Below are 26,456 nucleotides of genomic sequence, written 5' to 3' on the forward strand. Positions count from 1 at the left end.
AAAATCCTTCTGATTTCTAGGTGAATCCAGAGAAGAATCCACCAGTGGAATTTCTTCCACTACAGTCATTATTTAGTTATTAATTCATGGGTTATTGTATAAAGTGCTTATATACAGCCTAAATAGGTATCTTGGTGCTACAGAACAGACCGTGAACAAGCGAATGATAATATTAAATTATAGTGAAAACAGCCACGTTTTTACTCTTTATTTTACTTTTCAATTTTTAGTGGCCAGTATCCAAATGGATGCTTAACAGAACAGACCAAAGCTCCCAGTGCTCAGAAAGGGTCGCCACCGCATTTCAACAGCCTGAATTTGGGGACTTTGGCCCATTGATCTTAAGGTTGTTTTGGGTGTATATAAAGTGCACAAAAGAAAGCGTATGGAGCTGCCACAATACGTCTGAAACATTAACGTTTGTTAAGACCTAACAAAGTTCTAGCAGCTGCATTCTGAATGTGCTGAAGCCCACTTATGTCCCATTCTAGGCGCGCCCATTTAAACTGAAGTACCACAATCTAGGTGGGATGCAACAAATGCAGTGGTGTAGCTAGGGGAGGGGGGCCGCCCGGCGTGACACTTTTTTTGAGGGGACGGCACTTCATGTGAGGTGATTGGCACCACCCCCTGAAAAGCGGTGTGTCTGTGGTGAGGCAGGAGGATTGGGAGCCAAATATGGGTCAGCACTGAGGGGAGTGGCATGCAAATGATTTGGCATGTGACAGGAGGCTGGCTGGCATGCAGGCAGGGCAAGAGAGGGAGCCAGTGATCCGGCAGCCACCTCCAAGCGAGCAAACAAGTCGCACCGGCCTACTGCCGGCCACCTCCATTTGTCGCAGGGGAGCCATCCAGTGCTTATACACTTACCCGCAGTCCGTGGCCCAGTGCTCCAGTCAGAGCCACTATAGCATTTTTGGTGTGTATGAGGGGCGGCAAACTCAGATACCACCCCAGGTGGCAAAAGCTCTAGATTCACCACTTCACAAATGCCTTCGTAATAGCCATGACTTTCTGCGTGAAACAAAGAAAAGGAAGAAAAACCCTGTTCAGAACTTATAAATGCAATAAGCCTACTTTGGGAGGTGCCTTTGTCAAGGGGATTCGCCCGATATCGCTTCTCCCGTGGCCAGCTAAAGTCGCGGAGGCGCATGTCAACATCGCCCTTTCTGACCATCTCTCGCGCACCAACGTTCTGGATGATACACAGAATGGATTTCGAGCTGGCCACAGCACGGAGACAGCACTCCTATTCATGGTTGAGCATTTGCGGGTGGTGCTCGATGCGGGTCAAATGGCGGCGCTTGTTTTATTAGATCTGAGCGCTGCCTTTGACACCGTCTCGCATGGGATCCTCCTGCAGCGCCTTGAGGAGGCTGGCATGACTGGCACCGCATTGCAGTGGTTCCGATCGTTTCTGGCGGACCGTTCTTTCTGTGTGGCTGTCCCGCCCCATCAGTCCAAATCCCATCCTCTGACGCTTGGGGTACCGCAGGGATCCTCGCTGAGTCCCGCGTTGTTCAATCTGTACGTGAGGCCGCTGGCTGAGGTCGTAAAGCACTGCGGTATGACCATGGTGTCTACGCGGACGATACTCAGCTAGCGGTCACGATCTGCGGGGATTCTGGGGTGGAGGCCCCACGATTCCGGGACGGACTACGGGCGGTGGCCAGTTGGATGACGTCCAACTGTCTCCAACTGAATGCCAAAAAAACAGAGATTATTGTCTTTGGCAAACAGACGGAACTCTGGGGCGACATTTGGTGGCCCCCTGAGCTGGGTCCCACCCCCACTCCGGTCTCGGAGATAAAAAATCTGGGGGTGTGGTTGGAACCCACTCTTAGTTTTGTATGCCACACCAAAAGGATTGCGGCTTGCTGCTTTGGCATCTTGCGTAACCTGAGACCCGCACTCAAATTCTTTGACGCCGCGACCCGTCAACTTGTGGTTCAGGCGACGGTGTTGTCTCGGCTTGACTATGCCAGCTCCCTTTTTATAGGGTTAAATCAGGCCGAGCTCACCCGTCTCCAGCGAGTGCAAAATGCAGCGGCCAGAGCAGTTGTAGGCCTTCCTAGGTTCTGTCCTGTTTCCCACACCTTGCGTGCTCTCCATTGGCTACCCATTAGGCAGAGGATTCACTTTAAAGTGCTTTGTATGTCCTTTAAGATCTTAAAAGGCCCCTCTGCCCAGATCCTTCATAACCTTCTGTGCCCCTACATTCCGGGTCGTTCTCTACGGTCTTCGGACCGTGAATTAGCAGCAGTTCCACGTTTCAAACGCAGCCGAGCTGGGGGACGCTCCTTTTGGGTGCGTGCTGCTGCTTTGTGGAATGCCCCTCCATTTGAAATCCGGACCCTCGTCGACCTGCTTTCATTCCGTAGGGCTGTCAAGACTCTTCTGTTCCCGTAGTCCTCTCCCTTCCTAACGTCCATCTCTTCAGTTATGTTGTGTGGCTTACTTGTCAGGCGCCGGGACGTTCCTTCGCTGGAGCAGCTGTGCGCACAATAAATGCCAGTAACATAACATAACATAACATAACATAACATAACATAACATGGATTCTTGTCATGATATACCACTTCCCCCAGAGTAGATTTCAAGGCTGGGCTGTGAATGCGTTCTAGAATCAAACTCTCAGCACTTGTATCTGAGCAGCATCCCGACTGGTGTCCTCACCTCCGAGTACACGCCTGAGCCCTGATAATCCTTGACTTTCATTCCTGCTCAACTAACAAAAGACGGCAATGTTCTGTGCTTAGCGGCGTTACAAATTTACCATAGTGCAAGCAAAAATAACAGGCCCCTGTCTGCTGCTTGGGTTGTAAAAAATGCAATAGTAGAAGTTCAACGTATCCCTCGGGTCTACGGGCCCTGGTATCACTGCACCTCCTGCACCATTGATGGCTACGCCCCTGCATGTGGTGCTTTTTTATAGATGAAAGCCTGTCACCAGTAGCTTCATTCTTGAAGTCAGCTAAACACTGTGAGAATAGGCCTTCATTAAGAGTGCTGCAGGAAAGGTATGGCTGTGCAGCACTGCCGCACATTGATTGCATTGTCTCATTGCAGTGGACCTATAGTCATGTAGCAACACATATTACCTTTGTGATAATACAGCATTACAGTGTTAGAAATGGGGGGCCTCTAGTTGACAGTGGTATAAACCTTGTCCAAGTAGGGACCCTTCCTTCTAGTCAAGGAAAGAGGAGTTGCGCACCTAGATAATCCCTTCTCACCCCCATCGTAGCTTGACACAAGCAGTGAGGCTTATCTCAAAAGCAATGTGTAAAGTATTTGTACATAACACACAGTAACATAGTGAAAACCCTATAAATGGACACCACACCAGTTTAGAAGAATAAAGTATCTTTATGTAAACCAAACAAGACCAAAACGACTAAAATCCAACATACACAACACAAAATGTGACTTTTTAAAGTTTTAAGCAATTCTGTTCATAGAACACTCTGAATGCGTGATTTTTTACACAAAGTACCTTCAATGCGCTGAAATCCTCAAGGCAAAACAGCTGAGGAGGAGGCAAGCGCCGGCAAACACAGCGATGTGTTGGTTCCTGTGTACTTGGGGAGGCGATACGACAGTTGTGCTGCACGCAGGAGAAGTAGGACTGTAGGGGGAAGTGATGCATCGATTTGAAGATGGCTCTGGTCTGCAGGTGCTGTGTCGTAAAAACTTGGTGCACAGGTGTTATGCATGGAAATCCAGGCACGCTGGAGGTCTATGCAGCGCTGACAAACAGTAGCTGCATCAATTTCTTCAGCTGCGGTCCCGCAATGCGTTGATTCTTTCACCCACACAGCAGGACCTGCGTCTGAGTCAGTGCAGGGGTCTCTGACTTCGGACACACTGTGCACTGAACTCGGGTTGCTGTGATTTCATCAGCCACTGACAGGCGCTGCGTCAATTTTTTCGGCCACATGGCAGTGGTGCATGGAAATCTCTCCTGCGCGGTGGCGCTGTGTCACAAAAACAGGCACTGGAAGGGCAATGCGTTGATTTTGATGTCTTTTTGATGCACCAAGGCAGGTCGGAACTCCCAGCAGTTGAGCTCAAGGATGCTGCAGGTGAATTCTTGTGTCGCTGAGACTTCTTAACAGGAGGCAAACTCTACTTTAAGCCCTTGGAAAATCTTCTCAGGCAGGATACACCAAAGTAAAAGTTCAGTCCTTTCCACTGCCAAGAGACAGAAGCATCAAAAGTCTGGTGTTTTAGCTCCAATATTTATACCCATTTTGGCCCTTGAAGTCTTTGCAGTTTACAAGTTCCTGCCTTTTCTGGCTTTGGCACCATACACCTTCCAGGGGGGTGGAGACAGCATTGTGAGAGGACAGGCACATCACTATTCAGGTTAAGGTGACAGCTCCTCGCACCACTCTAGGTCAGGAAGGCCCTTCAGACCGGTGATTTGCCATCAGCTTATGCAGGGCACTCCTCAACTCTCTTTGTGTGACTGTCTAGAGTGAATGCACAGACAGACCGCTGTCAGGCTAACCCATATGTTGATTCCACAGGCAGGCAGAGGCACAAGGATGTTTAAACAAGAAAATGGCCACTTTCTAAAAATGGCATTTTCAAACACACAATTTAAAAACCACCTTTACTAAAAATGTGTTTTTAAATTATGAGCTCAGAGAACCCAAACTCCAAATCTCTAGCTGTTCCCAATTGGAAGTTACACTTGTAAAATGTTACAAGGCAGCTCCAATGATAGCATATGGGAGAGCTAGTCCTTGCAATAGTGAAAAGCAAAAATTGGCAGTATTTTACTATCAGTACGTGTCCTACCTTCCACATACACTGCACCCTGCCCATGGGAGGACCTTGGGCCTACCTTAGGGATGTCTTTCATGTAGTAAAATGGAAGGTTAGGGCCTAGCAAGTGGATGCACTTGCCAGTTCGACATGGCAGGTTAAAACTGCACTCATTGACACTGCAATGGCAGGCCTTAGTCAAGTTTACAGAACTACCCATGTGGGAGACACAACCACTGCTGCAGGCCCGATAGTAGCATTTGATTTACAGGCCCTCGGCACACATAGTGCACTCTATTAGGTACTTACCAGTAAGTCAAATATGCCAATCATGGATAACCAAACAGAATCACAATTTACACAGGGAGCACTTGCACTTCGACACTGATCAGCAGTGGTAAAGTGCCCAGATCAGAACCAACAAAAACACAGTCCAGCAACAGTAAAAACACAGAAGGTATAGGTAAAAAGACTGGGGAAACCACACCAAGGATACCTGGTCTAACATACAGCATTGCAAATTGTGGCATGTCACCACTAGCACAGATGTGGTAATATGTATGCCCTTTACACAACACCTCTTGGTAACATTAAAGCAAGTTATTATCCCGGTCCAAGGTGTAATTGTTATATTCGCCCTTTTGCTTGGTGTCACGACGCATGGCGCGCGCTGTACTCGCGCTGCTCCGCTTTGTGACATGTCCTGTGTTCTATCTAACGGTTGACAGTTGCCCGTTGGATCTTGTGCACGATGGTTGGGTTTTCTACTCAGCGACTTATTAAACTACCCTGAACTACACGACGTTGGTGTGCCGCCTCTTACTTCGTTTACAACATTTTTGGCGACTGCTGAAGGCGGAGGGTATCGTGAGGAAAAGTGTCTGCCGGTAAAGACGACGCGAGAAAGAAAACCCGACCGGAAGATTCGTTTTAAAAGAGAAAGCGGTTTGAAAGTAAGCCTCAACAGAAGGTATGTTTCAAACTCGCTCACCGTGAAGGGAAGTGTACTTAAAACTCTCTTCTCCCAAGCGCGACGGAGCGTTAACTGTTGCTCCTCGGCCCGTCGACGCAGGCAACAGCGCCCCTGCTGCCATTGGCCTTAAAAGGGAAATCATTTTTGAAGGGAAAGCAATACCAGTGAGCCCCACTGCTCGGAGGGCGGAGTGCCTTAAAAGGGAAACGCGCAGCCAAAGGAAAAGCGGTTTAAAAGAAACAGATACCACCGCTATTCTTTCTGCAGTGACACACTCACTTCCATGCAAGTTCGCTTTTGTGTGTCACGCTGTCTTTAAGACGTTTTGCCATCAAAGACTACTGTCGTTGGTCTACAGTGACACACTCACTTGTAAATCGATTTCTTTACAGTGTGTTACTCAAACGTCAGTGACACACACACTTTAAAATAAGACATTGCGAACTTTGCAGACTGTTTTAAATTTTGGCTGTTTAAGTTATTGTTATCGTGGTTTGTGTACCACTCCTGGGTATTCACTATGAATGTGAGCAATGCCATTCAAGCGCCTGTTCCTTTTCTGAGTGCCCCTGGTGAACCCTCAATGGAATGGGATGACTGGTGTGAGGCGTTTGAGAATTATATAATAGCCTTAGATGGTACAAAGTTTTCTGCCATCAGGAAGAAAGCTTTACTACTGGGTGCTCTAGGCAAAGAGGGTCAAAGGGTGTTTAAATACTTGCCAAATCCGCCTCTTGACATTGATGACGTTTACAAAGATGCTCTGTTTAGACTTTATACTAGGTTTGCTAAACAAGAAAATGTTGTAATGCGCAGGCACAAATTTTACACTGCTCCTCAGAGAGAAAATGAAACTATTGATGAATTTGTTTCTAGGCTGAGGGAACTCTCTGTGAAGTGTCAATTTGGGAACATACAGGATGAGATGATTCGCGACCAATTAATTGTACAATGTTTTAGCAAGAAGACACAGGAGAAGTTGTGGGCAGCTAAAAACCCCACCCTTACTGAGGCAATTACCATTGCTAAAGTCGCTGAAGAAAGCGATAGGTGTATGAAAGAACTTAAAAGAATACAACTGGGACACACTAGTTGTCAGGAAGTTGCAAGCCTACAGGCAGATGCTTCAGAGAGCATAGCTTTAATACAAGGGAGACAAACAAACAAGGGGGGGAAACCCACAACCTCATTTAATATTAGCGGGACAAGCAAATTTAGACCAGCCACACGGTCTTGTAATAGGTGTGGAAGCCCTTTTCATTTAGCTGATTGCAAAAATTGTACAGCTTTGTCTAGGGATTGTTTAAAATGTGGAAAGAAAGGGCATTATGCACGAATGTGTAGGACAATTGGCACGAAAAAGGTTGCTATGGTTGAGGGTGAAGTTACTGATGATGAAGCAGAGGTTATGATGATTACGTCTGCTGGGAACATGGAGTCAATGGAGGATGTTGTCTTATCTCGGCCTAAAGCAGATTTTGAATTGAATGGTGTTATTATCAATTTAATGGTGGATACAGGATCGCTTTACACAATCATCCCTAAGATTTTGTACAATTCATCTTGCTCTGGTTCAACTTTAGTCAAGTCTGACATCACACTAAGGGGTTACCAGGGTGTGAGCATTGGTGTCCTTGGATATTTTGAGGCAAATATCAAGTTTAAAGGGAGGGTCACTCAGGGGAAGGTTTATGTGTCCCCGCATGGCCCTGCCATTTTGGGGTGGTTACACCAGTATGAACTTAACATAAGAGTGAACCCGAAAGCTGATCCACCTGTAATGTGTATTGACGTTGAAAGTGCATGTAATACAGTCCATGATAATTTAGAAACTATTCTTAAGAAGCATGAGTGTATTTTCAATGAGAAGTTGGGGGAAGCCATTGGTTACCAGCACATCATCAAAACCAAAAGAGATGTAGCACCTGTGAAACACATTGCAAGGAAGATACCCCTTTCTGCAAGAGATGAGGTCAGGAAAATCATCAAGCAGTTATTAGAGGATGACATAATTGAGCCTGTGGAGGCCACACTGTGGTTGAGTCCAGTGGTGATCACACAGAAACCGGACAAATCCTTGCGCTTCTGTGTGGACCTGCGAAGCCTCAACAAAGCGGTGATAATGGATAGCTTTCCGCTTCCGAACATAAATGAAATTGTCCTGAGTTTGGGTGGAGGAAAAGTATTTTCAAAATTAGACCTTCGCAGCGCATACCACCAGATAAAGCTTCATCTGGACTCAAAGCAATTTACATCGTTTATCACTCCGGAGGGTACTTACCAATTTAAAAGACTTCCTTTTGGCCTCTGTTCTGCAGCCAGTGCTTTTCAAAGAATCATTACGGATGTACTAAAAGACATTGAAAGGGTAGTATTTTTCCAGGACGACATCCTGATTCATGGTTTGGATGTGGGTGACCATGATGTTATTCTGGACAAAGTTCTCTCTGCTCTCTCAAGGGCTGGTTTAACATTACGTAGAGAAAAGTGTGTTTTTGCTGTTAAAGAAGTGGACTACTTAGGGTACCACGTATCTGGTCTTGGTATACAACCCAAAAAAGACCTTGTGAGCGCAATCTGTAACGTGTCGGAACCTGATGACAAAGACAAATTAAGGTCTTTTATGGGCATGGTTGAGTACTATGCGAAATTCGTAAAGAATTTTGCGGAAAAGGTTGAACCTTTGCGTATTATCATGCGGAAAGGGAAAGGTTTCACTTGGGGAGCAGATCAGCGGAATGCCTTTCTATTGATCAAACAGAACATATTAGATGCTAACATTCTGTCAAGTTTTGTGCAGTCTTATCACACCATCCTCACTGTTGACGCAAGTTCCTTTGGGATTGGTGCGGTCTTAACACAGAAAGGGGGTGGCAAACAGAACACCATTGCGTTTGCGTCACGTTCTCTGACTGAGACCGAAAGGAATTACTCGGTCATAGAGCGTGAAGCTCTTGCAGCCGCGTGGGCAACTCGATATTTCAGGGTGTATCTATGGGGAATCACCTTCACACTCAGGACTGATCATAAGCCCCTATTGAAGGTCTTGGCCCCTGGGGGGATTAGGAACTGCTCTGGGAGATTAGCGAGACTTGCTGTTTGTGTACAAGAGTTCACTTGTAGTGTAGAATATTTGCCCGGTTGGTGCAACAGTGTTGCGGACTGTCTTTCTAGATTACCTGACACTAAAGAACCACCCAAAGAGTTAGTGACTGAAAATGTGGTTGCGTTTTTAGATGACTTGGAAGGTGATTTACCCAGCTCCATATCTAGGAGGGAATGGATTGAGGAAATGGGGAAAGATCCTGTTATGGCTGGCTTAGTCAAGATGTGCAAAGAAGGGGTATCAAGGCAGAGTACTGTCTCACCTGCTCTTAGGCCTTACGTTCAGTTACAGGATGAAATTTCTTTACAGGGCGAGCATATCCTTGTGCGAGGAGAGAAATATGTACCTCCGGCATCCCTTAGACCCCGTATCATTGCGCTGGCGCATGAGGGCCATCTTGGCCAAACCCTTACTGGCAAACGTGTCAAAGCTGATTTTTGGTGGCCTGGTGTAGATGCACAGGTGAAGGGTTGGGTTGAGCAGTGCCAGCTGTGCAAGGAGTCTGAAAAGAGGCTACAGGTTTGTGCTAGTAAAGATAGCATGGGAAAGATTATTGCAGATGATGGTGTATGGCAGAAGGTCTGCATTGATTTCATAGGTCCTTTTCATGATCTGGTAGATGCTGAGAAATTCGCTTTGGTTGTGGTTGATTCAACTTCTAGGTGGGTTGAGGTTGCCTTCATGAAAAGCATCACTGCAGAATCCACTGTCAAGGTCCTTGATGAGATATTTCGACGTGAGGGCATTCCCTCAATGGTGTTAACGGATAATGGTACACAGCTTACCTCTGCCATTATGGAGGATTATTTTGTTTTCCTTGGTTTGAAGCACTTGCGTACATCGCTCTACAACCCACAAGGGAATGGACTTTGTGAGCGAATAAACAGGCTTGTTAAGGGTACTATGCAGCTCGCTTTAGCGTCAGGTCGTCCTGTGCAGAAGGAGATCAAAGAAATGCTGTGGGCATACCGCACCACTGTTCATAGCAACATGTCTGTAACACCTTTTGAGCTCATGAGGGGGAGGGTGCCAGGCACTAAACTCATTCCTACTTGGCTACATGAGGAAAAAAAGGGTGTGGGAGGTGACTTCATGGGAAAAGCTGTCTCTTCCAAAATAGCTGAAGGGGACCTGGTAAAAGTAAAACCTGGGGGTAACCAGAGGATGTTCAATAAATTTAGGGGACCCTACCAGGTAAAGTCCGTGGTTGGCAACTATGTTAAGCTACAAAATGGCCAAACATGGAACCTCCGCAGGGTGGCACTTTACCAAAGAAAGCTTAAGTCTGTTCCTTCAGCTCAAACTTCTAAGGATGTGGTTGCTGATAGAGTTGGCAGACCTCTTCGCTGCAAGGTTGTTCCTGCTTATTTGAAGGACTATGTGTAACTTTGTCTGTTTAAGGGAGAATGTGGGGTTGAATGTCTTGTTTCATTTTGTTCTGCATTCCCAAGAGCAAGTAATGTGTTCAATGATGCTTTGTTTTTTTTCTTGTGTTCCACCTTTTCTTCGTAAAAGGTTACTGTGAGCTTTTGACCTATTTCTGTTTTTGCATCTTTTTCTTTCTCTGTTTAAGAAAAGGAGATGTGTTATATTCGCCCTTTTGCTTGGTGTCACGACGCATGTCGCGCGCTGTACTCGCGCTGCTCCGCTTTGTGACATGTCCTGTGTTCTATCTAACGGTTGACAGTTGCCCGTTGGATCTTGTGCACGATGGTTGGGTTTTCTACTCAGCGACTTATTAAACTACCCTGAACTACACGACGTTGGTGTGCCGCCTCTTACTTCGTTTACAACAGTAATACTGCATCTTCAGAATTAGTAGTGTTAGGACCACATCAGAGTATGACTCCTGTTAGCCTGGCTTTCCTGTGTACTCTAAGGTGCAAGGTGTTTCACTGATACAACACTAACCAGAAAAATACTAACATACAATACAATGTTATGCCATCTCAGCATAATAAAGACATTAATCCACCCTTCAAAAGATTTTTAGACACTTCTAAGTGGAATTTTGGAAATGTTAAAAAAATTATGCCCATTCTTTGGTGTGCAGAAAGCAGTTTTTGCTTATTGTTCTTTGTGCTACTCAATAATGATATCTGGGCTGCTATTATATAATAAGTGCACTCTTCCAGTTTGCTCCATTGTGCACCTTTAAACAGGTGCACTGTGCGATAACAGTCGCAAACTTGTGCCTCCCATGGGGACAGGGCATTAGTGAAAAGCAAGGAAGCTGCTTTAAGCAACCACTATGTATTTCACTGTTAAGGTGGTACCCCATGTATTTCTAAGGGTTAACAGAGATTCCCTTGCAGGCGAGTGCAGTGAGTGACTGCATCCACCTGCAGGTGGATGCCTGCGGCATCCATGGGATTTACTTCCTCTCCTCTGGAGGGTTACCTCAGGGTTCGCTCTTCTTTGTGGCGCACAGTGAGTGCACCTCCTGAAGTCCTTTGTGCCTCTGCCCCTCGTCCATAATGTGTTGAGGGTGCAGAAGAATATTGTTTTCCTCATTTGCATGCTGCCATACCCCTATGCAAATGAGGGCACAGCCCCTTAAGATAACATCGGCAATGTATGTGCGCTGGGATGGCTGTATTACAGAAGAGGCGGCACAAGCATTTGCAGTCCCTTTTGTAATACCAAAGTGCCCCGGGGAGCAGAAAGCAGGGGCATATGCCCATTGCACCTTGGGGAACTGTATCTATTACACTGAGACATAAATACAATTTATTGAAGCATCATTACAACAACAAAAAAACAATATATACAGACAGGGAAGTACAATGAGGGTTATGCATGCGTGAACAACCTAAAGACACGTTACATACATCCTGGGGCGCCTCCAGATCAGTGGTCCTTAGAAGCCACTTTGGAGAAGCTGTAGTCACTTACACAAAGTTGATAAATCCCAAGAGGTACTTTGGGATCATATTGCCTATGACAGACAGTGACCATGGACATAGCAAGGTGGTGCATTTTGGCACAATAAGACAAACTTACTTTGGGATGTCAGCCACACTGGTAGTCATTTCAGGCTGTGATGGATAGGTGCTGAGGCAACAAAGCTTCAACAGGTGACCCAGCATTAGCTGTGAATCCCACAATAGTCCCTGTCCAGATGCAATTCTCTGAATGTGTTGAAAGAAACATGTGGACCGGAGATTCCTTCATTGAGGCAAACTGAAGAGAGCATTTATGAGTAGAGAAACAGTATTCTTACCATAATCTACAAACCATAGGTACACTCTTAAGATTTCTACGTCATCAGCTACAGAGTGGCAACAACTGAGTCCCATTATTAAAAGCACTGGTGACAATGCATTGTTAAGTATTCACTGGTCTAGGGAAGCAACAACCATGATGTAGACAGGATCTGTACTAGGATGGACACTTCAGAAGTTTACTTAAAGAGAATATATACATTATACACAAATAAAATATCCTGCTCTTTACTATAAATATTTTAACTTTTGCTCTACTCTCCCATCAAAAACATATTTTATTGGATTTATGTCTAACGTTTTACTTTTTTTATTCATATTTTCAAAGAAATAAATTCAAGTTTCATATATTTTTAAGACAATTATAAGAATATACATGAATATTATTTTTACTCAGTCATTCCACTATTTTGTGACCTGTACAGTGTGACAGTGGTATGCTAATGTTGTACAGGCCTTAAAGGAACTTCCAATATAGGCCTGTACTTTTGTTCCTCCCTTTCTGGTTGCCTGCTACACATTTCGCTATATTGACAGAGTGATGTATGGGGTGTGGTGAATATTCTGCATCATCATATCATGTAGGAACATTCCCTATCTGCAGCATAGTCCAACTATAGTCGGATACTTCTCTGTCCTGCAACTGGATTTGCCTTGTACGGGAACACCTTACCCGATACCAGCCGGAAGGTTTAGTTGGTAAAATTGCTTTAGTCTTGGGCTCCTAGTCTAGTCCATTTGCAGGCCCACTCCCAATGCACATAAGGTGCATGCAATTCTCCCTGTTTTGACCACATACTCCCCTAGACCTTCATACCACCAACCCTTGCCAGCATCAGCACCAGCCCCTCCCTAACCTTTTTTTTCAACTGTTAAGAGCAGGTGGAACATGTGTAGGTTAATACCCACAGAATTGTGAATTCCTTGCAGATGTTCACCTGGAAAAATACGTCCAAATTATTCTCCATTCCATGGAGATTACCTCAGAATAGTTGGATTTAGGTACAGAGATTCTGGGTGGAACTGTAAATACCAGCCATCTGGTATCCCATATCCTAAATCCATCCTACTTATAATCAGAGTCTATTTTCTTGAATTCTTCCTGAAATTCCTTATCCCAGCCCCTTAGTGACCGACCATGTTTTGAAAAATTGTTCATTTGATAAGCAGTACTTTCTGAAAAGTTCTCAGAAGGTCAAAACCCTGCAGGTTCCACAGTTTGTGATTTGGTTAGGTGTCATTCAGTTCATCGTCTAAACAAATCTTTCACTTTGTGTCCGTAATTCTTCATAGTCCTTCTCCATTAGAATGTGTATCTTTGTTATCACACTAGCTTCGATTGTGCTAAGGCGATTGCAGATCTTCTTCTTCGTAATACTGCGATCTGATACTCCTTCGATTGTGTGCCTCAGATATCACTTGACTTTGCCGTCCCTTTTTCTTGTTTTTGGAATTGGATGGGTTGTTCTCTCCCACTAGTAACATGTATGAGGCAATGCTTTGTCTGAGGCCATAGCTGAGGAGGGGATCATCATGTTCACCAGAGAGTCTTTGTTCTTCTTGATTCAGCTGAGGCCTAGAAAATAGTTGTTAACAGTTAAACACTTGCTGTCAAGTAAACACATGTTGCCACAAAGAGGACAGTAGTGCTTGCTGGATGGTATAATACTCACTGTTTTGTACTCCTCCAATTAAACTGATTTCGTCGCATCACCACGGGCTCCACTTGGGGTTGTGCTTCTCTATTGATGGTGCATTGAGTGAGGCACGGGGTAGTAAGTACACAGCACAGGCCATCCGCCATCTCTGAAAGACGCATATAAGGATACTGTTGTTATTCCCAACAGTGACCACGCTGTTACATGGCAACATGGTTTATCAAGATTTTTAGTTAAAACAAAGTATCCTTTCTTAGAGTGGGCCACTACCTCCTTGAACTCTAGTAAATAGATTGTTTTGGTCCGGTATATATCCCAGTGAATGCAAACCTCCAGGCTTCAGTTCAAACGGTGACTGTTTAACCAAAATGGGAGCTTTATGGTAAACCCATACTCCTCTACACATAGCTCAATATTTTTCTCTCTTTCATTTACTGTCCTTTACAGGGAATATTACTGTCTGCTTTGCAGCAATTGAGCATTCAATAAGTCTTCACTCCTTTCAGGAAAAGCCAACAATTTCCATTCGTCCACTCCTTCGCCTTAACTGCCCTTTGCCTTCTTCCTTCCTTGTGACCTCATAACTCCCTTCTTCTCAGGCAAGAATCCTCTTCAGCAGCGTCATACACATTCCACTCAACTTTAGTCAAAACACTTTTAATGCATGTTTCATCTTTCTTAACATTTCTAACATATAGATCCATGCCACAATTCAGTCTTCCCAGGCACTTATTAATTGTTGCAAGAATCCAGGCAATATATTGTTGTAGGTGTACTTTATTCATAACTATAAGTAAGTGCCAACACATCCCACCTCATCAGTGTCCAGTGAGCAACTGACATCGGTGGAATAACCAGATGCTCACTGTGATTATTACATAGCTACATTCTACTTTCAAGAATAAACACAACATTAATTGTCTTATAATGAAATTAGATTATTGTAAAAGTCTTCACTTAGTCTCTAAGACTCATTTTCCTGCTCCTTGATAAGGTTGCAAGCTTTGCCATCCACACTCTATTCAGCCTTCCATGTTCCAGCTCAGCCTCCTCCTTTCAGCTGGAGGTAAGCTGGCTCTCAGTTCACATTGCTTGAGTTGACACATGCATTAATAAAAACAGATCTTTCTTATCAATCTCAGACCCATCTCTCCAATCTCAAGATACCAGCCTTCCGAGCTCCCTTATTCTGGAATACCTTCAATCTTCATTCAATGGCCGTCACTTACCACCTTACATTCAAATTATCTTTCAATGGCCACCTCATTTTCTGGGAGAATTCTCAATGAAACCCCACCCTGCTCTTCTTGGCAGATTGAGTACAGTTGAAATGAGCATTATAAATACTTTGGGAAATTCATAACTGAGGATCAGGAACTTGCAAGGCCATTCTCTAAAACCTCACAACTGTACTAAGCTTTTCTAACACCAGTGACTATAGCTAAACATAATGGCCCACTTTTATTTAGATTCTTTAAAACTTTTCAAGCCTCGTGAACTTCGCATAGCTTAAATTGTCAGGAAAAGTAAAGTAGGTTCTGCATAAATAAATCTTAGCAAAACAATATTTTATGTTGGAAAAGTTAGTCACGAAAACATGTGTCATAAACATCTTGGCAGGTGTTTTCTTTACCCACAAGTGAAGTTTTTGTAAACTTTTCAACAATTTGCAGCCCTACTAGTCACAACACTTGCAAAATCAAACGTTTTGGGAAGATTTTCTCAATTCAGGTTAGGTTCGAACCAAGGCAGGACTGGCCGTATCAGGCACCGGGCGTTTCACTGGTGGTCCGCCAAGGGTAAGGGCTGGATTATTTGTGCCTCTGGGAGGGGGTGTTTGTTACCACTGGCCGGTTTTGCAGTATAGCTGCAATATCAGCCCCGCTGTCATAAAATCGTCCGAAACCGGCCTTGGCAAACAGCAGTTTGCCAGGGCCCGTTTCGGTTCCCAGTCCAGCCCAAGTTCAAACCTTTTTTTGCCAGACGTCTAAGGCTACATTCTTAGTTTCTTTTGTTCTTTGCTATTTTTCTTTACCCAAGTATTCTGTTAGGATACATAATTTTATGAAACTATAAATGAGTCAATCACGCAGCACTGATTACACAGTACATAAAAAGATCTTCAAAAACTGAAGCGACATGGTCATGTTCCGCTCAACTGCTTCCTTCACTGGGTGGGACTCCAACTTCTTGGGCACTACTTGAGAATAAAATTGGGTTTGGAATCACTTTATGTCTATGTCACCAACCATGACACATATAGTCTCAGCCCCGGATTTACAAAGACATTGCAACTGGTTTATGTTATATTTTTACCACAGACCAGAACCATGGTTTACGGACAATGCACTGCCTTGGGTTACTTTATGTCACGGGGACATATTTTGGGTGGTGTATGGGCATTTCCATATAGCCACACACACGGGTTTTGAGGGAAATGCCTACCTACAACGAACTGTAGACAATAACCTGCACTTCCCTGAGGTAGTGTAAGAAACTAGAATATTTTCATGTCTCCTTGTTTCTTAACAATTTGTATGTGTGCTGCATTCTGCAGCACAGATACAAAGAGAATAATGCATTAAAGCATGGTTTTGTACAGGGAGAAACCCTTTCCTGTACAAAAACGATGCTGAGCACACTGCTGACTACAGTACAAGGGTGCCTGCATTGGCACATGGCTGCCAAAAGTACACCAGTGCAGGGAGAGAGCAGAACTCTGTCACTTCTTAGTTGATATGGTGCAGTTCTGCTCTCTCTGGTTCATGCAGTGCAGCACAGCAACTTTACTTGCTGCACTGCGTTGCATGAACTCCTTGTAAATATGGCCCTCATCCTGGGGCAAGCATGATCAAAGACTAGTTTTACAGCACAGGATGGAGCCCCTAAGGGCTCTACTCACGGGAAACTGCATCTAGATTGACCAGTATGCTGATGATACACAACTTTACCTGAAAGTCTCCTCTACTCCAGACATCCGGTGCCTTAACACTGTCGGCACCTCATCCAGACCTGGATGTCCAGCGCCTACCATAACACAACACAACATGTGTATTTGTAAAACGCACAGAGTTCTTGTTATTTGCCAATAACAATAAACAAGAAATAAAACTAACCTGGCTCAGTGACATGAACCTTGATGGATTTTGAGCCTCAAATTTCACCGAATGCCAGGTCACTTGGAATCACCTTGGAAACTAACCGTACCTCTAAAACGCAAAAAAACCCTCAAAGACATCCTGGTTCCATCTTTCTCTTCTAAAGTGAGTGAAACTCCTAGAAAGCGACTTCTGAATTTCTGTTCAAGTTCTTTTATTCCCGCATCTGAATGTGGTAACATCCTGCTCCATTGTCTTCTACACTGGCACTGCCTAAGAGCATCCTAAATGCTGCGATACATCCAACCAGGCCTGGAAGAAATATGATCACTTCACCCCAATCCTTGTTTAACTCATTTGGCTCTCCTTACTGACCCACACCATCAACAAAACCAGCTGCTTCATTTAGAAAACCATCATGGCCGTTACCTCTGCCTATTGTGTAGACCATCTCTGATGGCTCTAGGCACACCCACAGCCAGATAACCATAGAACTGGTTAGAAGTAGTGTAAAAAATGAAAAGAAATGCATTAAACAACACAACAGATTGTGAGGACGCCACCTCTCCAAAGAGACAGTGGATGTCAACGGCACTCATGATGGCGAAGATATGTATGCTTCGTCATTGGCACTCCCAGAGCCTTCCCACTGACCTGGAATGGATGACTGAACTGATCCAACTGGGCACTTATGAATGAAGCATATACAAGGCACAATATCGACTCCAACAATTCCATTCCTTTTGAAGTCTATTCTTCCTACTCACTGAACGGTAACTTCCGATGCACTCCTCTCCCCTAACCCGGTCATGGGCTTCGCCATAGCTCTGCCTTCGATTAGAAGACATTTAGGAGCAAGAAGAGGGGGACGCTAGACTCTATGGCACAAGTCTGCACAAAGAACATTACACACAGAGAGGATTGTCCCGACCGCATTTACAAACACCCACATGCTTTCCCATCACTCATAAGTAGGATGCCCAATAGAAAACATATCTGCCCCAGCACACTCATTTCACAACCTTTTGCGCAAATGTTTTTTTTTTTTTTTGTTTTTTTTTGGTGTAAGAGGTTTATTTGCACTTAATACACATGATAATACCATACATTTGATTCGCCTACAACCATCATTGGCCGGCTGCTTGTGTGTGTGCCCAAACGGGCTCGCCGGAAAAATGTACACAGCCCATCAGCCGACATCCCGAGGACCGGCGGCGTTTTACAATGTGATCATAGTAATTAGCTTCTAGTGCTACATCCATTCGCATCCATGTTAGTGTTCTTACTTTTTTGGTATAATTTTCTCCCAACTATAATGGAGTTTAACCGTCCATTAACTTAACTCATTAGTGTCTGTCGTTACTGAAATTTCTGTGTCACAGCATCCTCCCTCCCGATCCACACCACGTTATTAGCTTACATCAGTGCAACACCCTTCACATTTCGGTTCTAGTTGTTATCATTCACCTCCCTTCCTGCCTCGTGCAGCGTTACATAGTCTCTGTAGAATTCCCAGTAGTCCCTTGGCCTGGACCTTGCTGGGAGATCTTCCTCATAGGTGATCAGCGTATCGTGACAGTACGCCATATCCTCCAGCCAGCTTTTAAGCATCGGGCCTCCTCTACTGTTCCAGTGCAGGGACACCCTTCGTTTGGCCAGCAATAGCGCAACTGCGCAAAACTTACGCTTCCGTGCTCTTAACTGTGGTTCAATACCTAATAGGCAAATCTTGGCTTCACATGGCAGGGGGGTACCCAACATTTCATTCAGTGTTTGCATTACTTGTTCCCAGTAACCCGCCACTTTGCAACAATGCCAAGCTAGGTGCATGAAATCCGCCCCCTCCTGGTTACACCGTTTGCATCTTGAGTCTTCCTGCAACCCGTACCTGTACAGTTTGTGAGGTGTGTAGTATACCTGATGTAGATATTTGTAATGTATAAGCCGTAAGTTCCCATTTGGTGTCAGCATGTTAGTCAGCATACACGCCGATGCCCATTCTTCCTCAGTGAGGGGTGTCACTAGGCCCTCACTCCATCGCTGCCGTGCTTTGTCAGTGCCTCCCCCTATCGCCCCCTGTAAACTCGTGTATAGTTTGGAGACCAGGTGTGACGCCGTGGGTGTGGTGAGTAGGAGTTGCAGGGGTGCTAGCGACGTTGGTTCCTCCGGGTGTGCTGGGTAATGTTCCTTTAGGGCCCTCTGCAGCCTATAATAGTTAAACTTGAATAGTAGGGACGGATTACTTATGTATTGCAGTTCATCTAATGGTTGGAATACCCCGTTTAGGTACAGGTCACCCATTTTGTCTATACCTGCCCATTTCAATAAATTCATGCCTGCCTGCTCGTGTGTGATTGAAATATGTGGGTGGTGGGCCAGCGGAAGCGCCGGAGCGTACAGCGGCAGAGCGTTAGCCGCCTTGCCCATCAGTCGCCATGCCTCCGTAGTGGCGTCGACAGTGTTGATATCTCGTTCATGCAGTCTGGGGCGTTTGTGTAATAGTATGTTCGCCAGTGGTATCGGGTCCGTGTCCCCAGCTTCCACCGCCACGTGTGTTAGGAAGGGAACTTCATGGTGCCAGTAGTGCGCGAATTGCGCCTGGGCGCATAAGTAGTACAGATAAAAGTCAGGCACCCTGAAGCCCCCTTTCGCATATGGGAGCGTCATGGTGTGCAGCTCCATTCTAGCCTGCTTCCCGGCCCATAGGAGACTAATCACCAAGGTGTTAATATGTCGAAAGACTGCCGCTGGTGGCTTGATAGGGATATTATTAAATAGGTATAGGAACTTGGGCAGGAGCACCATTTTCACTATGGCGGCCCGGTCCGCTAGGGATAATGGAAGTTTATTCCAACGTTTTATTTTATCCTCCAGGGTAGCTATTACTCGGCCATAGTTCGTGCGTATGACAATTTCAGGATCCCTGTGAAACCAGACCCCCAAGTACTTCGTAGGGTCTTCCTGCCATTCAAGCGGGTAGTCTAGGGGCGTAGGGCGTGTGCTGTCAGTTAGTGCTATGATGAGTGATTTGTCCCAGTTTATCTGTAGGCCTGCGTGGTTCCCGAACTTAATGTATTCCCTCATCAGTGGGTTCAGGTTGTGTGCTGGGTCCTTGACATACAGCACCATGTCATCCGCATATAACGATATGTGAATGGGGCGTGATGGCATCTGTATGGCCGAATAGTGATGGTGTTGCCTAATTTTACAGGCCAAAGGCTCCAGGACCAACGCGAAAAGCATTGGCGATAGTGGGCAGCCCTGCCTAGTACCCCTGCATATCGGAATTGGCTCTGAAATGTGTTTATTAATACGGATTCTTGCAGAAAGATTGGTATATAGCATTGATATCCACCCAAGGAACATCAGGGGAAACCCCATGCGCACCAGAATTGCCTGAATGAAAGACCATCCTATTGTGTCAAATGCTTTGGCAGCATCAAGTAACACTGCCACTGCTTTCGTGTCGGGGGACAAGTAGTGTGCCAGAGCAAATAGCGTGCGTGTGTTATGAGTTGTGGCTCTGTCAGGAATAAATCCAGATTGGTCCGGCCTGATTAAGAGGGGCATGAGTGGTTTTAGCCTTTCGGCAAGCAGACTGGCTATTATCTTAGTGTCTACGTTCAGTAAGGACAGAGGGCGATACGAGTCACATTTATCTTCCTCCTTACCCGGCTTTAGGAGTGCAATGAGTAAGGCTTCTCTCATGGTTGCAGGCAGTGTTTGGGCCTCATGTGCAGCGCCGTATAGTCGCACCAAGTGGGGAGCGAGCAGATCTACATATTCTTTGTAGAATTCTGTCACGTAACCATCAGGCCCCGGCGCTTTATTGTTCGGCAACCGTTTGATAGTGTCAGTAACCTCTTCCACCGTGACAGGTCGTGCTAAGTAGGCTCTGTGTCCATCTGACAGCCACGCCAATTCCACATCCTCCATATATGCTAGTAATGCTTCTTGCGAGGGGCGTGCTGCATACAAGGTGCTGTAATGTGCCATAAATTCCCTTATGATCCCCTTCATGTCGGTCACCTTGTCCCCCGTGTCCCTACTGATAGTCTTTATGTTTTGAGGTGCTCGCCCTGAACAAATCTTGTCTGCTAGAGCCTTGCCTGGTCTGCCTCCCTCTCCATAGCGCCTGGCCGTGGCCCTTTTGGTGACATATTTTAGTTCGTCAGAGGCGAACTGTCTGTGTTCGGCCAGAAGTGATTGTATGTTCCCGAGTATCCCAGTGTCCCCTGTGTGCGTGTAGATTTGCTCCAGGTTTTGTATGGCCTCTTCGCGGGTTCGAAGTTGCTGTCTGATGTCCCTCAGTATGCCCGAGGACGTGCTGATGCATACCCCCCTGATTGTTGCCTTGAACGCCTCCCATAGCAGGCTTGGGTCGTCCGTTGTCGGGCCATTAATGTTAAAGTAGTCTATTATCGCTGCGTGTATGGTGGTAACATACAGGGGGTCTTTCAGGGCCGCCGCGTTAAAACGCCAAGTGAATGGCGGTGGTTCATAATGCGCGATCTCAATCTTCAGCAGTACCGGATTGTGATCCGATAACGTCCTGGGCAGGTGTGAAATGTGTTTAACCCAAGATAGCACTTCTCGAGTACCTAGCCAGTAGTCTAACCGTGCCCAACTATTGTTCGCTGCATTAATGTGAGTGGCTGCCGTGACCCCCGGGTTACCATCCCTCCAAATGTCAGTCAGACGAAGGTCCTCCATCGCTTCTCCCAGCATGTGCCGTGCATTACCGTGGTGTTCTGTGGTGTGTGTAGCTCGGTCTAAGTGGTCCTGTAACGTCACATTGAAATCGCCCCCCCACAGCACATGATCTACATGTTTATCTGAGATTGTCTGCCATTGGCGTCTGTAAAACCCAGGGTCATCTATGTTGGGACCGTATGTGTTCAGCAGCAGGATCCTCTGCCCCCTGAGCTTTCCCTCCACCATTACACTCCTACCCTCCGAGTCCTTGTCCACGCTAGTGATTTCAAAGTGGGTCCCTTTGCGTATTAGGACACTGACCCCTCTGGAGTAAGTTGAGTAGTTCGAGCTTGTTACCGATTCTGCCCACCTGTTACCCAAGGTTGGTGCGTGCGTGGGGCCCTGATGCGTTTCCTGTAAGAAAACTATATCTACATGCATCCTGTCAAGGTAGGCAAACATTTGTCTGATCTTTTTCGGATTGCCTAGCCCCCTGACATTCCATGTGAGTAGAGCCAATGTATTAATTCTTGACATCTTTACCTGAGCCCATTAGATCATATCGCTTGATGTGTACCCGCCTTATACGGTGCCGTGCAGACAGGAAATACTGGAGCGCATGTTGTGTGTCGCACGTTTGATTAGTAAAACAGTTATTTGAACCTGCATGTGTTGGTGTGGTCAAGGAGTTCGCCATGCTTCTCAGACACAGAGTTTGTGATTCAGACATTCCCTTTCCCCCCTCTAACCCCCCACCCACTTCAGCCCCCGAACTTTGCCAAAGCCATCCCGTAACAAACTTAACTCTCTTTCGAAAACTTGGTGTGGGGCGCACCCGCTTGGGGGTATCGCCAGGTTCACACATCTCCATCCACGTAGTGGACGTGGGTGGACGCCTTTAACGGCTGCAATGTCGTGTGTAATATCTTTCGCCCTTATTCTTTCCCCCCTCACCCGCCAATCGAATGGAAAGTATGACATCTAGTAACCTTACGCAATGCGATTGTCTGTACCTCAGTCTCACCTGCCAGCACGCGTTCGAGGCAGTGTTGGCAATATCGTCCGGCTCAATGGCCTGCCAGTGTTCGCGGCCCCAATACAATAGCCACTGTCAGTGTAGACATTTAGTTCGCTGATCATGCAGTGTTACAGTGCGTACTGCAGAGCACACCAGCCGTATACATACTCACTGTGGGGTCGTCCGTCTTGGGCGCTCTCGTCGTGAGAGCCAGGTTGCAAGTCATTTTAGTCCCACAGCGTCCGTGCAGGCTCCCCGGGGCAGTCCAACGTTGGCTGTCCTTGTCAACCAGGTTTCCAATGGTTTCCCGTGTCCACCCCTGGGGGCATCTGGGTATCGTGACCTTCCTTCCTGTTATTCCACATCGCTGGTCGATTCCGTTCTGTTCTGTTCCTTTCGTCGCTTCCCTTGCTGCTTGACAAAATCATATGCCGCCTGCACTGTGGTTAAGACAACCGGCTTGCTCAAGTTCGTGATTTTAAGTTTTGCGGGGTACAGCATCGCATATTCGAGCCCCAGGTCACGTAGCTTCTTCTTGACCGGTGCAAACTCTTTCCGTGCCTGCTGCACCGCCATGGTATGGTCGGGGTAAAACTCCAGAGTGTTCCCCTGGTGTGTGATTTTGCCCATTTCCCTGGCGTGCCGAAGGACTGTGTCTCTGTCCCTGTAGTTGAGTGTTCGTGCTATGATCATTCTTGGGGTTGCTCCCGGTTTCGGTACAGGTGCCAGCGAGCGGTGAGCTCTTTCGATCAAAAACACCGGGGACAACCTGTCTGCGCCAAATATGTCTTTCAAGAGTGACTCGATGTAGGTTTCCATCTTGCCAGTGTTGGTGGATTCCGGCAGGCCTGAGATTCGAAGGTTGTTCCGCCTGGACCTGGCTTCCTGATCTTCCACCTTCGCGCGCAAAAGCTCCACAGTTTTCTCCAGCCCCTCGTATTTCTGTGATGTGGTTTTATGCTCATCTTCCATGTTAGAAATACGTTGTTCCGCTTCCACTAACCGCCCGTCGTGTTGTTCTATTTTGGCCGCCATATTGTCCACCCTCTGCACCACATTGTCGAGTTTTCCGTTCATTTCCTGCAAACTTTGCTGGATTGCACGGAGTACCGATTCCATGGCTGATCCTTCCGCCAATTCCCCGTCACCTTCTACTTCAGGGGTGGTCGTCACGTTTTTCGGTTGCCTTCTCGCTTCAAAGGGGAGCTTGGACTGTTGCTTGTCCGGTTTCCCCATGTTCCGCTGCTGGCGAGGCGAGGGGTGTTCAGCTGTGTGTGAGTCGCTGGCCGTCTGCGCACTTTGTCCCGTCGATATCTGGGCCCCCCACCTCGAGGTGCGCCTGCTCATCGACCCGTGCGGTGGTTAGGAGCGTTGGCGAAGTCGTCGCTCTCTCGTGACAGTGTCTACCGCTGGTGCACACACTGTCCGCTGGGTGCGGGCTGGCTGTGTTGCGCGTGCTGTTAGCGCCTCATGGGGTTCTCCTCGTGGTCCTGTGCTACCGGTGCTCGCCTCTCCTTCCCTGGGCGCTCCGAGCGCAGTGGCGCGTATGTCATGCGGGGCAGTAGTCCGAGCACCTCCCAAGCAACCTGTGGGCAGGCTCACCCCGAGTGTGCGCAGGCCGCCTCCCGCTGGTGGTCTGCCGCGTGCTGCGGTTGCAGTTCGCTTGTCCCGGGGGCGGCCAACAGTGCCGGTCCCGTGCGTTCCAGCGCCGCCGCCATCTTGAGTCTGCTGGAACGCACCGCTACTCACTCCTTTATGTGGTTCAGCCGCTTGTATTTATGCTTTCGCAGCCTCACAGCTGTCTCCGCATCGCCAGTCCTCCCTGTCACCTTCTTGCAGCGGCTCTCAGCGTCGTGCAGGCGGAGATCGTCGTTCTCACCGGCGAGCTCCAGGCGCGGCCATTTTGAATGCGCTCCGGCAGCTCTCCGCTTTTTCGCTGTTTTCTCGCTGCAGGTCCTTCCGGCAGCCACCGCAGCTACACCATCGGGTCGGCGTCACATTCCGACATCAGATGTTGTGTTGTGGACAGGTGTATCGCCAGATGTAAAGGGCGAAAGGGCCGTAATTGTCGCGTCCGCCCGGCGGAGCCGACAGGTCAGCCAGCCATTCCGCAGTGCGCCCTCTAGCGCCCCCACCTTTTGCGCAAATGTTGCGGTGAAAGTGTGCACTCAGGGGCAACTCACCACTGAAAATAACAATAGAGAGTATAAGCTATTGTAAAATGCCATGGCAATCAGCACCTTCCTTTATGGCTGCTAATACATACACTTTATATACCCGTTCCTGACCCAAAGTAGCAAGGATTCTGACTAGAGGTGGACCTGTGTACACACTGCAGGTGGAGAGGGAGGAGGCCGAGTGGATGTTGAGGACCACTTAGTTTGTCAGCCTACAAGGGACTAGGTGGGGTGCTGGACACCAATTTAACATAGTTATTTGGTTATCTGCTTGAGAGATTCCCTCACTTATTACTTTTTTTTCTTGTTTTCTTCCTTTTCCTTCCTTTCCTCTCTATACCAGAGAGGTCAGAGACCTATGAGGATGTACTTGCAATATATTTTGTATGAAAAATAAATCCCAATAAAGAAATGTTCAAAAAGAAAAGAAATACAACAGCTCTTTTCCATCAACATGATCAGGAACAACATCATTCTATCCAAAAGGGGCGCCCTAATGCTGCTCCAATGTAGGACACAGTTGAGGACACACTTCTTTAATGAACACTACATCACAATACAGTATCAATCCAATAACCAACTACAGCTCCCAATCATACTCACATTAAGTAGAGCTACTGTACACCTACCAGAATAGTGATTGACTAGGTGCTCAAGGCACTGGAAGGTGAGCCGCGGTGAGATGTAGTACCAGTTGTTTGGGAGGCGGAAGATGCGGTAGTGCTTCACTTGCCTGTGCCGCACCGATAAAGAATACAGACCTGCAGAAAGTGGTAAATGTTGAGGCACTGGGCGAATGAAAATATTCACAATTCACTAGGGACAGATAGAAGATGTACACCAGGGAAAAAGGTCTATCTTTTTTAGACAGCATTTGATACTGAGAGTGAATGGTTTAGTACTTACATTAGGGGCGGAGCACAAATTTTGCACACCCTTCTTTTGATCAGACACTTTGGGGCCTATTATGATGCCGGTCAGAAAATCTCCGACCAACATCTCTGGTTTTAATTCCGACCGCGTAATAACAATGTAGGCGGTCGGAATTGAAAATGGCCAATCGGAGGCTCATACGTAAACCCTGGGGGTGGCGTTTCCTCCGTCGGGTTTCCAACAAGCTTATCATGTCAGGCTTTCCAACATAAAAAGCCTGTTGGAAAGCGACTTTCGGGGCTCCTAGCAAATACCTTAATCTTCCACGGCCTCCGGTTTTGGCCAAGGAGGCACCTATGGTGCTCCTCTGTTAATCCCTGGACCGTGTGGCAGGCACCTACGTTCCTGCGACACGGTCCAGGGATTAACAGAATGTCCCATTTCTCCATGGGAGCTTGTGCTACGGCCATAGCACAAGCTCCCATAGAGAAATGGGAGTATGCGACTGCACCATGTGCGGTCTCATTGTAATGGCAGTGTCGGGACAGCGACCAGAGGTCGGTCGGCCTTGAGACCATGGCGACTTTGTAATCAGGCCCTGAGTAGGTAACCAAACTTGCAAAACAGTGTGCAAGGGAATTAAGGTGGACAAAAATGTATGCACATATTTGTCACCATTTTATCGCACAGATTTAAAAATTGAGTGCAGATACATGCTCAATGAGATGCACAAATATTATTTGTGCCAGGATAATTTTTGAACTGATGCTTTCTTATTTTTTTAATGTGGTGTGCAATTGTATTTCCAAAAAATGTAGTGGCATGTAACTTCGTTTAGATGGCTCACTGTTCTCATGACGG

General features: G+C 46.6%; 2 protein-coding genes across 3 annotated transcripts in view; one reads left to right on the forward strand and one right to left on the reverse strand.

Annotated features, from left to right (window-relative positions):
- Nucleotides 1-26,456, forward strand: part of TG (thyroglobulin) — a 711,260-nt gene that overhangs the window by 437,116 nt on the left and 247,688 nt on the right. The gene's annotated exons all lie outside the window — the stretch shown is intronic.
- SLA (Src like adaptor) overlaps nt 11,566-26,456 on the reverse strand; it is a 94,725-nt gene continuing 79,834 nt past the window's right edge. For both annotated transcript variants that reach the window (XM_086966243.1, XM_086966242.1), the window contains exons 6-8: nt 25,352-25,483; nt 13,750-13,882; nt 11,566-13,652 (exon numbers count right to left, since the gene is read on the reverse strand). In XM_086966243.1, coding sequence (XP_086822369.1) covers nt 13,421-13,652; nt 13,750-13,882; nt 25,352-25,483 — 497 coding nt within the window. In that variant the 3' untranslated portion in view covers nt 11,566-13,420. The remainder of the gene's footprint in view (nt 13,653-13,749; nt 13,883-25,351; nt 25,484-26,456) is intronic.

The sequence above is a fragment of the Lissotriton vulgaris genome, chromosome 4_1, assembly GCF_964263255.1.
Source record: "Lissotriton vulgaris chromosome 4_1, aLisVul1.2, whole genome shotgun sequence".
NCBI classification, from domain to species: domain Eukaryota; kingdom Metazoa; phylum Chordata; class Amphibia; order Caudata; family Salamandridae; genus Lissotriton; species Lissotriton vulgaris.